This window comes from Typopeltis vanoorti, chromosome 11, assembly GCF_054136105.1.
Source record: "Typopeltis vanoorti isolate ZY-2024b chromosome 11, IOZ_Tvanoo_1.0, whole genome shotgun sequence".
Taxonomy (NCBI): Eukaryota; Metazoa; Arthropoda; class Arachnida; order Uropygi; family Thelyphonidae; genus Typopeltis; species Typopeltis vanoorti.
The window spans coordinates 32,790,612-32,804,357 of NC_143559.1; the positions used below are offsets into that span (position 1 = coordinate 32,790,612).

At 36.6% G+C, this 13,746-nt stretch overlaps 1 protein-coding gene across 1 annotated transcript in view; it reads right to left on the reverse strand.

Moving 5' to 3' along the window:
• The window catches only part of LOC150101422 (uncharacterized), a 274,314-nt gene that overhangs the window by 23,344 nt on the left and 237,224 nt on the right, over positions 1-13,746 (reverse strand). The window contains exon 29 of the mRNA XM_090400110.1: positions 6,828-7,052. Within this exon, the coding sequence (XP_090256236.1) occupies positions 6,828-7,052 (225 nt within the window). The remainder of the gene's footprint in view (positions 1-6,827; positions 7,053-13,746) is intronic.

Genomic DNA, 13,746 nt, shown 5'->3' on the forward strand with positions numbered 1-13,746 from the left:
AAGGTCCATTTAAGATGTTGTAGTTCCTTTTTTAGTTCTTCTTCATCTGACAGTACAGATCTTGCACGATTCGCTAGAGTTGATATAATACCCAACTTTTGCGCTGGATGGTGATGGGAGGACGCATGCAAATATCTGTCTGTGTGTGTTGGCTTTCTAAAAATAGAGACTTTAATTGATTCAGGCATCTTGGTGAGTTTAACATCTAGGAAGCAGATGGAACTATTTTCTTCAATCTCCATAGTCAATTTTATATCTTGATGGCGGTTGTTTAAGTGGTCGAGGAACTTGTTAAGATTCTCAGTACCATGCTCCCATATGAGGAATATATCGTCCACATATCTAAGCCAAATTTTTGGTTTTAAAGTAAAAGAGGAGATCGCCTTTTCTTCAAAGTCTTCAAAAAAAATGTTGGCTAACACAGGAGAGAGAGGGCTTCCCATAGCTAATCCTTTGACCTGTTTGTATAGTTTACCTTCGAATTCAAAATAGCCAGAGTTTACACAGTGAGATAACAGAGAGAACATTTTATTTGAAATCTTGTTTTTTAAAATATGGAGAACGTCCTGTGTCGGAACGTTGGTAAAGAGTGCTACCACGTCAAAGCTCACCATGATATCAGAAGATTTTAGTTTTAGGTCCTTTATTTTAGAGACAAAATCTGTTGAGTTTTTAATATAAGAAGAAGATTTTCCCGCATAAGCTTTTAACGATGACGCCAAATATTTGGATAACCTGTATGTGGGTGAGTCAATGCTGTCTACTATAGGTCTCAGTGGATAGTTTTCTTTGTGTACCTTCGGGAGTCCATATAACCTTGGAATGAGGGGGTGTAAAGAGCGGATGGAGAGCCGTGTATTCCGTGGAATTTCTGTGGTCTTTTGTAGGAGATTATTTGTTCTATTGTGTATTTCTCTTGTTGGGTCTCTCTCAATTTCCAAATAACTATCTGAATTTAACAGTGCTAAGATTTTTTCTCGGTAGTCTATTTTATCTACAACTACAGTTGCATTCCCCTTATCAGCCTTTAAGATGACAATGTCCTTGTTAATCCGTAGATTTTTAATTGCAAGTCTCTCACTAGGGGATATATTATCAGAAGGAGGTTTTGCATCGTTGATTGCAAGAATTGCTTCGATCCGAAGTAAACTCGCGTCTGCGGTAGGAAGTAGCGAAGCTGCCTTCTCCATCTTAGTTAAAAGTAATTCTTTAGGGATGCATTTCGGTGCTAACACAAAGTTTAGGCCTTTTTCGAGAATTTTCTCTTCATCGGGACTTAGCACGTATGACGATTTGTTAATTACCAAATTCTTAAGACTGCTATGGCAGTCTTAAGAATGAAAAATAAGAATAATTAACAAATCGTCATACGTGCTAAGTCCCGATGAAGAGAAAATTCTCGAAAAAGGCCTAAACTTTGTGTTAGCACCGAAATGCATCCCTAAAGAATTACTTTTAACTAAGATGGAGAAGGCAGCTTCGCTACTTCCTACCGCAGACGCGAGTTTACTTCGGATCGAAGCAATTCTTGCAATCAACGATGCAAAACCTCCTTCTGATAATATATCCCCTAGTGAGAGACTTGCAATTAAAAATCTACGGATTAACAAGGACATTGTCATCTTAAAGGCTGATAAGGGGAATGCAACTGTAGTTGTAGATAAAATAGACTACCGAGAAAAAATCTTAGCACTGTTAAATTCAGATAGTTATTTGGAAATTGAGAGAGACCCAACAAGAGAAATACACAATAGAACAAATAATCTCCTACAAAAGACCACAGAAATTCCACGGAATACACGGCTCTCCATCCGCTCTTTACACCCCCTCATTCCAAGGTTATATGGACTCCCGAAGGTACACAAAGAAAACTATCCACTGAGACCTATAGTAGACAGCATTGACTCACCCACATACAGGTTATCCAAATATTTGGCGTCATCGTTAAAAGCTTATGCGGGAAAATCTTCTTCTTATATTAAAAACTCAACAGATTTTGTCTCTAAAATAAAGGACCTAAAACTAAAATCTTCTGATATCATGGTGAGCTTTGACGTGGTAGCACTCTTTACCAACGTTCCGACACAGGACGTTCTCCATATTTTAAAAAACAAGATTTCAAATAAAATGTTCTCTCTGTTATCTCACTGTGTAAACTCTGGCTATTTTGAATTCGAAGGTAAACTATACAAACAGGTCAAAGGATTAGCTATGGGAAGCCCTCTCTCTCCTGTGTTAGCCAACATTTTTTTTGAAGACTTTGAAGAAAAGGCGATCTCCTCTTTTACTTTAAAACCAAAAATTTGGCTTAGATATGTGGACGATATATTCCTCATATGGGAGCATGGTACTGAGAATCTTAACAAGTTCCTCGACCACTTAAACAACCGCCATCAAGATATAAAATTGACTATGGAGATTGAAGAAAATAGTTCCATCTGCTTCCTAGATGTTAAACTCACCAAGACGCCTGAATCAATTAAAGTCTCTATTTTTAGAAAGCCAACACACACAGACAGATATTTGCATGCGTCCTCCCATCACCATCCAGCGCAAAAGTTGGGTATTATATCAACTCTAGCGAATCGTGCAAGATCTGTACTGTCAGATGAAGAAGAACTAAAAAAGGAACTACAACATCTTAAATGGACCTTTAAAAACAATGGCTACTCTCTAAAAAGTATTAACAACCAATTATCCCGCCACCAACGTAACAACGTAGAGACACAGGACGACTCCAAAGGTCATATCGTCTTGCCATATATCAGCACACTATCCAAAAAGCTGAGCAGAATTCTAAAGAAGTTTAACATAAAAACGTGCTTCTCGACTCTGCCAAAAATAAGATCACGCTTCAACAACTATAAACAACCTCACAACCTTCTACAATTCCCAGGTGTATACAAGGTTACTTGTGAATGCGGAAAGCCTTACTATGGACAGACAGAAAAATCTATCTTACTACGTCTCGAAGAGCATCAGAGAGACATTGCCTATAAGAGAACCAGAGCTACTGCTCTGTCGGGCCATGTCCTGCTTTCAATAAACACGAACAACGAAGGCCACCAACATGAAATAGATTGGACATTGACTTCAAACCTACACATCAGCCATGATGAAATAGAGCGCCGCATTGTAGAGTCAAGGGAAATCACCTTAGACCCTTTTCATTTGAATAATAATCTTAGCTATAATTTGGCAGACTCTTTCAACTCTACTATTAGATACTGGAGATCGCGTGATTCCACACACGCACAGGTGTACAACAATAGAACTTTAACTCGGACTGTAGTTCAAGCTCATAACTGTAATTTACAGTCGAATATTATGGCTTTATAGTTGTATAGCTTTAGTGTGTCAATGTTAATTTAAGTGTCTTTTATTGTCTTTCTATGTTCTTATCGCCTGAAGAAGTCATTTTTGACGAAACATGTTGCGTTTTTTTCAAATAAATGTCATTGTGTTATAATTCTCGGGTTTAAGTCAGTTAATTTAAAAAATGAATATATATATATATATATATATATATATATATATATATGTGCGTAGAAAGTATTTTACCTTGGGTATAATAAATGTTAAAGATACCAAGCTATTGTAAAACCAGGTTTAAAATAGCTTGGTATCTTTAACATATATATATATAGCATTACATGGGAATATTAAAAGGTAGTCAAGGAAGGAACTGACCTGATTACATCCTATCATAAGTGTTAGGAATAACATACTACATTTGATTAATGCATATTTGCTATCAATGTATCATAGTCACATTTTCAAGGTCAAGAATAAAAGGCATTAGAGAATTTATATTTTTTACTTGCAATTGTTATAAAAATGTGACTTATTCAGCATAAATCGGAAACAAGAATTAAAATTCTGGTTGTAAGAACATAAGAAGTATATAACAACAACTGATGGGCTGAGTGGTTAGCATATTTTCTCTCCAACAGGCTACCACTTGAATCCCACTATGGGCATGGATGTTTTGATTGTCTTCAGGTGGAAGATGAATTTCATCACTTAGTGGGAGACCAGCACCCTGCTTAATGGAAGCCTGAAATGGCTTGGAAAAGTTCCATGTTTGGTACCTAGAGCAGGGTTTCTGGACCAAATAAAAAATAAGTAAAAAACATTAATAAAAAATTTAAAAAAAAGAATCCTTATCCCACCCACAGTACTAAGGTACTATATTATTTAAATTAAGGGGATATTAAATCCCGCATAGTTTTAAAACCGAATAAGAAACTCAAAGATCAGAATCAGAGAGTTTCTTGCCGAATATAGTAAACTATAAAGTATCGGCGACACTAGCGTTAGCCAATGCAAGTGATCCTAGTACGTAGTACAATACCGGGCAGCTCGTTGCAAAGGTGGTAAAGTTCTGATCGCTATTCTTAGGTATTTTCCATAATGTAAAAACACATTTCCTAGGAAATGTATGCTGTTATTACATTATGGAGGGAGGTCACTACTCAGACCGGTTTCAGCCTTTTTTGAGGCTTCATCAGTGAGTAGCTAGACCTAATACCGAAGTGTATAGCGAAAAGAACTTATGTACTCTGCGAACGAGTTTCCCAAACAGGTGCAACCATTAAGTTACTTAAGAATAAAGAGCTAATAAGCTTCATTTCGGCAATGAAAACATTACTTAAATTAAGGGGATATTAAATCCTGCATAGTTTTAAAACCGAATAAGAAACTCAAAGATCAGAATCAGAGAGTTTCTTGCCGAATATAGTAAACTATAAAGTATCGGCGACACTAGCGTTAGCCAATGCAAGTGATCCTAGTACGTAGTACAATACCGGGCAGCTCGTTGCAAAGGTGGTAAAGTTCTGATCGCTATTCTTAGGTATTTTCCATAATGTAAAAACACATTTCTTGGAAATGTATGCTGTTATTACATTATGGAGGGAGGTCACTACCCAGACCGGTTTCAGCCTTTTTTGAGGCTTCATCAGTGAGTAGCTAGACCTAATACCTAATGAAGCTTATTAGCTCTTTATTCTTAAGTAACTTAATGGTTGCACCTGTTTGGGAAACTCGTTTGCAGAGTACATAAGTTCTTTTCGCTATACACTTCGGTATTAGGTCTAGCTACTCACTGATGAAGCCTCAAAAAAAGGCTGAAACCGGTAAATTGTCTGAAGGTGTAAGTGGCAATCAGAACGGAAGGCTGTATAGAAACATGATCTGATGTAAAACAAATACATGCAACGTTTTATGCTATTTGTTACTAAATCACTTAAGGAATTGACAACGTAGATACGAATATAAATTAAATTACACTTTAATAACTATTTCCGATATTTCGCCAACGTCATGTTGCCATTTTCAAAAGGAACTTGCAAAAAAGGCACGTGCACGTCGGCACTACAACACAGTAACTGAGAATGAAGTGATGAAGCTATTGTTCTCCAAAAAATTCCTGATGGTGCCCCCCTAGCAGGCTAAGTAGGTGTTCTTGGCCATTAGGCTGAAGATCTGCTGATGTAAGCCTCCCAAATTTGGGGCAGTCTCATACAACCAAATTTGTTGAGGTTTGGAGAGTTTCTTAGGGCTGAGGCTGATTCCATAAATAGTCTTTTGAATTTGTATTTGCTACAGTGTATTACTGTAGCTTTCTTCCACCGTATTCTGTGGCATGTATCCAGAGCATGGTCTGCAAGACCAGAATGGCTGTACTTGTGAAAACGGATGTAGTCCTTGTGTTCCGAAATTCTGATATTTGCTGTCCTGCCTATTTGGCCAAAGTAAGACAGTTTACAGCTGCAAGGGACCTGGTATACACCAGGTAGGTTTAGGGGACGTGGTTGGTCTTTAGTGGAGTAGCTATTAAACTCAGCTATTTGCTTTGTGCAGAAGATTGGTATGGAAATCAACAGTAAAAAGATGAAAACCATGAAAATACGCAGATATGTATAAAACATCAAAAGTTTTCAATGGAAAAACCTACAGATGCAAATACAACATTTCAATTGCTTAGACATAGTTTTTAGTACAGACAGCCAACTAAAGATGGAAATAGATAACACAATAAGAAAAGCTGGTAGTGTGGAGAGCTTTAGTTAGTTATCTTTGGTTTAGTCTATTAGAAAACCATGGACTAGACCAAAGACAAATAATTAAAGCAACATTAGAACTCAAGAATGTTGGTTATGGAAATAGGTTATGGAAATGTACATTGCATAAGTGGATAGATGGAGTGGAGGCGATATTGACAGACTTTTAAGTTGAAGAGATTTTACTAGATCAATATGAAGGGAGATGATTAAACATACAGTAGAGGGAGAGAGAAAAGAAGAAAAAAATATTCTTAATTGAAGATGTATAAAATGAGCATTTTTAAAAAGAAGTGTTAGTGAGTGCCAGAACATACTGTAAATATGAAGAGTGTGAACAAGTTCAAGGTACATGATAGATATGTTGCTGATCAAGTCATCATCATCATCATCATCAAATTCCTGCCTTGTACCCTCAAGGGGTGTACAGGATATGACAGTACTACATGAAAAAATTACATCATCACTAACTTCCTATCTACAATTTTCCTCCAAATCAGTCTGTTACTTGTCAAGACTCCAACATTATCAGATCTTATCTGATAATGTTGAATTAGCTGATCAAGTCTATTAACCTTTATCTCTTACTATGAGTCTTACTTCTATGGTGGTCTATTAACAATGATTTTTTGGTGTTATTTAGTATATTTAAGTGATCTCCTTTCTAAAGAGATCATATATTAAAATATTAAAAATGCAATTTTTTACTTAGTAAACTGAATACTAAAAGTTTTAATAAGCAAATACACCAAGTAAACTTACAATAACAGATATAATAAAAGGAATAAGTGCAAAGAGTATAACGACAGCAATAATTCCCACTATTGTTATTCCACTTGATATGCTAAAGCTATTATCATTTTGTTTACTTTCACTGCTGGATAATTTCATATCTGCATAATCTGTGGCATGATAAAAATGAGAATTTTTATAATTGGCCTGAAGAACTGTGTCTGGTAACTGGAATTTAAGGCCGCCATGTTTCATCTATGTAAGAACAGAAAAAAATAAGTAAATTGAAATTCAAATGGGTTTAACATAAACAGATATCATAATTTACAAATTTCAAGTAGTTTAATAGTGCTTTTAAAACATTACCTTGAAAAATTAAGCACATCTAGAGACATTTATCAATTCTGTAACTTAACATTCTCATCAGCACAATGTTCCCCCCCCCCCCCCTTTAAATTGTGTAATTTAAACATGCAACATCAATCAGCTAAATTACAGTTAACCATAATAATTTAAACAACAAGATAAAAGCATATGATAAATTAGTAAAATACATAAATAAGCAAGTAAGATTACCAATTGTTATTAAATGCAGTGATAATTTAAGGAATAATCAGCAAATTGCAATATGTGGAAAGATGCAGGAATTCCCACCCCATAAGCACCTCTGTAGCGCAATTGGAAGAATGATGGTACGTTGTGCCCTTCAATTAGAAAAGGCCAAAGTTCGATTCCCGTCGTGATGGGAGGAATCTTTATATGGAGTTTTTCAATTTTGAAGGTGAGTTAGCCGATCTCATACGCGGAGGTATCAGGGGTTTTTCTCCCAGAAACTCGAGTTTCTCATCCTGCATACAGACAAAAAATACTAGTTGTGGTGGTGGTGAATAGTAGATGGCACTGATGTAGTTGATTGGTAGTAGAAGTTCAGTGTAGTGGTGAAGAAGGAGAGTTGTGGAGTAGGTGTCCTCTTGCGATTAGTCTTCGGACTCCTTGGAGGTGTCACGAATAATAATAATAATCATTTGTGAAAAAAAAAAAAAAAAAAGGAAGTATGTCAGTCATCCATGACTAAAAAACTATACCTACATATTATGACAATATTTCACATTTAATATGCATCTTGTTTTTAAACTATTTATCAAAGAAAAAATGAAAGTTTTTTTTCATATTTCTCCACAAAAATTCAAATAATATGAGTACAAAGGCCAGCTTTGTACATATTTAAAACATCAGAGAAAGTGTGATGTTTTAAATAGTTTTATTTAACTGATATGAAAATTTAAAATTACCAAGCAAGGAAATCATTGAAGACAAGCACAAAAAAAGCTATGTTCAGCAAACTGGATATTTTCAAATAAATCATTTCCTATATTACTGATGTACAAATTAAATAGCACTGGCCAAAGTACAGAGCCCTAGAGTACACCACTGGTCACCTGTCTTCTCCTGAATTAAGGAGAGCCTTACGTTTCGGCAAAATCCTGCTATCCCCTTTTCTGCAGTACCATATTCCTGTCCACCCATTCCTGAATTTTGCCTTTTACCAACTTCTCCAATATCTTAACCATGTTCTACAAATATTATAGAACATGGTTAAGATATTGGAAAACCAGTTAAAAACCAGTCAGTATCTTCTAAGATACTGACTGTTTTTTAATTTGTTGCCTCTGTCTTGGAGCATCCTGTATGCAATGAAACTATTTCGTCTTCTTTCCATTCCCCTGGCACTTTTTTCCAAAGCTAATACTTAAACAACTTAGTCAGAGGAGCTGCCCATTCCTTTGCATATTCTCATTATTCAGGCTGATATCCCATTTAATCCTATAGCTGATTGTGCATTAAGGTTCAGCAGTAACTGAAGCACCTCGAATCACCTATGTGTATTCTCACATCAGTAATGTCACATCTGGCATTACTGATGTGAGATTTTGCAAGCATATAGATCTCCACACAGGTAGAGATCTATATGCTTGCAAAATGATAATTCAATAATGTTACTATTGCATTTGTTTCTGTTTCTCTCTGCTATCAGCAATTGCAAAAGTTATCCTTCCATAGTTATTCTTTTACTCACCATAGCAAAATAGCTACTTGTAATTTTCTTTAGCCTGTTCACTCACCTTTCTCTTGTAATCGGCTTTTGCCTTCCTTATCATACTGGTCACTTTTCTTGCTTGTGCTTTGTACTGCTTGTGGAATTGTTAATAGCCTTCCTCTTTATATCTCCTCCAGAACTTTTTCTTGTTCTGCACTCCTATTTAATGATGCTATTCATCCTCCTGACTATGGGTATACAGTCTGAATCCTTTTCCTTCAAATAATCCTTGACCATCCCCCATGCAATGCTCCAAGATGTCTCTTCAGTTTGTTATAAGTGCCTCTTTTTTTCTTTTATGTTGATTCCACCCAAAAAGGGTTATATACAAACCTACAGTACATTTTGTACCATAGGCAGTTTCTATTTTTATCAATTTTATATATTTTTTGTATTTATATTTATTTATTTTTTACATAGTAAGAAACCCTGCTCTAGAGACCAAATGGAATTTTTTCATGCCACTTCAAGCCTCCAATAAGCAGGACAGTGGTTTCACACTGGACAGTGAAATTTATCTTCTGCTTAAAGACAATCATAAACATCCATGCCCATGACAGGGTTCAAACCGACAACCTGTTGGTTGTAGAGTGAGTATACTAACCACCCAGCCAACCAGGCTGGTATTGCAATTCCACATATATCCCCATTTAACTGAAAATTTCTCAGGTTAAGATGGTCTTTCTCTCCATTCAGGGGTCACCAACTTGGTTACAGCCAAATCTTCTGGTGCTATCACCAGGCACAGGCTGATCTACATGCCACTTCACATCATGATCTTGCCCAGAAACTTGGAATTTTCAAAACATTAGCCTCCAGGGAAGAGCAAGTTTTGTTGTCCTCAGGACCAACAATGCACTTGGAACAACAGTCTCTACTCACATCATTCCAACAAAATGGATGCGACAAAAAAAACCTTGCCAAACTCCTTAAAAGAGCAACAAATCCCCAAATCAGACTACATACATCCATATCTTTAACTTACATCAAAGGTACAACAGATAAACTGGACTCCCTCCTGAAACAACACAGAATCAGAACATTATACAAACCTCTAAACAAATTATCTACCTTCCTGAGAATATCCAGGATCCTCTCTCTTTCCTGGGTATCTACAGCATCCCTGCCAGTGTGGAACTCAGACAGACAGGATGGGACTACCTTGGTCAGGAAAAATGAACATAAAAAAATATCTGCAATGGACAACCAAAAAGTGGACTCTCACAATATAACTGGAGAAAGATCACTTCATCAGCTAGAAGAAAGCTGGGCTACTTCAAAAATGCCAGTTTAAATCAGTGCAACTGATTTAAACTGGCATTCCTGGAAGCAGCACATGTTCTAGGATTTGGGTAACTGTAACAGAAGCAACAGTACGATCTTGGATAGATTTCGGTGTGCTGCTCTATCTACCTGTTATCATTAATAACAGGAATTGCCACAGAGAGATCACTGTCCCCCTCCATTAACGTGACTGTCCTTGTTATAGAGGTCAATTTGTTTTGTGTCTTCACTGAGTGTGCACTGTTAAAAGTGCTTCTGATAATGCTAGCTTGAGATAGTGAAACATCAGCTTGTAAATTTTGGTCAGTAAATTATTTATTTGCATTCCAGCATCTATGTAGTTTCTTTTCCAGAAACTTCAACATACAATAAAGAAATTGCCAAACCTAGCATGCTTTCATGCTGTCTCAAGTAATCTATGTTCCCATAGTTGAAGTCCTCTATAATAACTACTTCCTTTGTGCTTATTGTGCTAATTAGCTGATACATATCCTCATTCTTCCTTGCACCCTGGCTCACAACAACAACAGTATAATTTGCCCTGTTGGTTTCCATCTTACACCAGATTGTCTCAAATACATAGCCCTCTGCATCTCCTTCTTCATACTGAACTCCTAGTCTTCCCAGCTTCAATTTTTCTGCTATCATTAGCACAATCTCCTTTCTGATCCTGTTCCCTCTGTCCTCTCTGAAAATACTATATTCATTGCATTCTGTTCCTATATCGTTTTCTGTTCGGCCAAGTCTTCCCAGCCTATAATCTTTACCCAAGTTAAACTAATTTTACTACTAAAAGTGGTTCTGCTGAAACTAAAATTGTGATGGCTCATTTAGTTAAATCTCAATCTTTTAGTTAAAATTACAAATAACAAATTTCATGAAATTCCATTAAATCAAGCTAGAATGGAATTATAGATATCATTCCAAAAGAAATGATATCTATAAATTTTTAAAAGACAAATGTGTAGACATACCCAAAATTTAATTGAGTGGATACCTTTTAGAGTCCATCCTAAATAATAAATTTCATTTAAATTCCAGTCACAACATAATTATATAATTCTCCTTTGGCTGGAAAGAATTTAAATAACTTACTGATGAAACATAATGTCTGATTAAACGAAATTTGGATGGCGTGACAAATTTTTGCAGAGTCCAAATATAGAATTTCAATCAAAATTCATCCAACCAGAAGCATGAAATAACTAACTAATAATATAGAGAGTGCTCATGAGGCAAGAGAAGTAGCAGTGTATGAGAAGAACTCTGGATTCAGATAAGTTATTCTTGAAATAATTAATTGTATATGAGTGTGTGTTTGAGTAAGAGCTGCTATAAAAGTTGTGCGCTACTAGTATTATTAGTGTCTGGGATATTTTGTCTAAATTTAATTACAAATTCATTGTTATTAGATCTTAGAGGAGTAACCGGCAAAGAAAAAATGGTGGCAGCTTTGTCATTGCAGGAATTTAACTTAGACTTTAGTCATTTTGTGAAGTGCAAGGTGTACTACATGTAATCGTTTGATTACATTGATGAATTGTGGATATTTAGGGTGGATGGAGGGAAGCTGTGTGCAAAGTGTGAGCTGAACGAGGATTTGATGAGTGCTAATGTGTTGATGACAAAAAGTATTAGTAGCGAGAATGTCGTGAGGAGAATGAGTGCTTGTTCAAAAGAGAAGGATGGTGTGAAAGAACAGTGAAAAATTGCTAAAAATCATTGAAAAAGAAAACGAGCGATTTGAAAACCTTAATGGATGGTAAAAAGGACAAAAGTGATGGGAATGTGGTGGAAGGCAACGAAATTGAGAGAACGAATGAAACTGGAAATAGTGTGACACAAGGTTCGAAAGCTGGAAAAATCGAAAGAATGAATGACAGTGAAAGTTGGATGCAAGGACCGAAAGTACAGAAACTCGAAAGGATGAATGAGAGTGAAAGTGTGAAGCAGGGGTCGAGAGTTTGAAAATTAGAAAGACTGAATGACAGAGAGAATGTGATGCGAGATTCGAAAATTGAGTTAGGTAGGATGAGGCAAGAGATGAAATGGATGCGGAATGAAGTTAAGAAAATCTGGGAAATGTATGGGAGTGTGAAAATGATTAAAACAAATCATGTTGGTATAAAAGAGGTAATGAAGGACGAGCGAGTGGCGTTGCATGGCGACTCCATTATTAAAGATGTGCTGGATGAGAGGATGCACAAGGTATGTTTTCCAGGCAGTAAAATGAGTGAGGCACTGGATATGAGGAGGGAGCAAGCAAAGGAGTTGATGGTTTTAATAGGTACAAATGACTTGACAGAGAACAAAGAGCACATCAGAATGGATATCAGGAGGCTGCTTACATGGATAAAAAGAGAATAGTGTGATAGGAAGGGTAGTAAGCATGTTGCCTAGGTATGACAGTGGTGAGATGAGGCAGAGAGCAAGGATTATGAATGATATGTGAGCTGAAACGTGTGAGGAGAAAGGAGTAAAGTTTGTTAACCACGCTACCGGCCAAGACATCTATAGACGTCAAGTTTATCATGGATGTGAAGTGCATATTAAAATTGTAATAACACTGATATTACATTGAAATATATGATGGATACGAAGCGTATGAGGATGCGTATTTGATCCATAATGGCCGTTAGGTGGTTAATATGTGGAATGCATTTGAAGGACGAAGCAAACTATATAAGAGTGGACTGCATTTGAGTGATTTTGGTGTGAGTCTGGTGAGACTGCTGCTGGTAAGTGATGTGGAAGGGCAGGAGAGTGAGACAGGAGAGATTGAAAAGGTGGTTATGAATGAGGAAGTGAGTTGCATGAGTATGGAAAATGAGAGAATGGGTGTGCAAGAGGAACAGGAAAATGGGGAGGCTCAGGGTGGACAGGGGTACAGGGTGTGAGAAAGGTGGATGCTCCAAGAGGATGTAAATGCATGTGTAGACGGGAAAGGAATGGGATGACCTGGGATCAACAGGAAACAGTTGGACTTGAAGAGGGGTTTTAAAATGAATAAGCAGAAAGGGAAATGGTCCCAGTTGAGCAAGGAGAATAATACAATGGAATGAGTGGTATCAGTGGAACTAGCTGTAGATTCAGGAATGAGCTGTGTTTTGTATACAAATGCTAGAAGTGTAAGAAACAAGGCGGATGAAATGGTTACATTAATTGAGTCTGTTCACCCAAAAATTGTTGGAATAAGTGAGACATGGTTAGATGAGGATGACATCCTGACAGGAATAGAGATGGAAGGGTATGATGTGTTTTGTGAGGATAGAAGGGATAAAAAGGGAGGGGGCGAGTGCTCTTGATGATAGAGAAAGAGTTATGTCCATACAAAGTAGAGATGCAAGAGGGAAATAGTGCCAGTGGTTTTGAGACAGTATGGTGTGAGATTGAGGCGAATAGAATGAAATACTTGGTTGGATGTTGTTATAAACCTGGTAATGTGGATGGTAGTGACTATGAAATGTATAATCAAATTAGCCAAGCAAATAAGAAAAGAGTGATCATTATGGGCAATTTTAATTATGGCAATATAGACTGGAATGATCAGATAGCAACTAGAAGTAA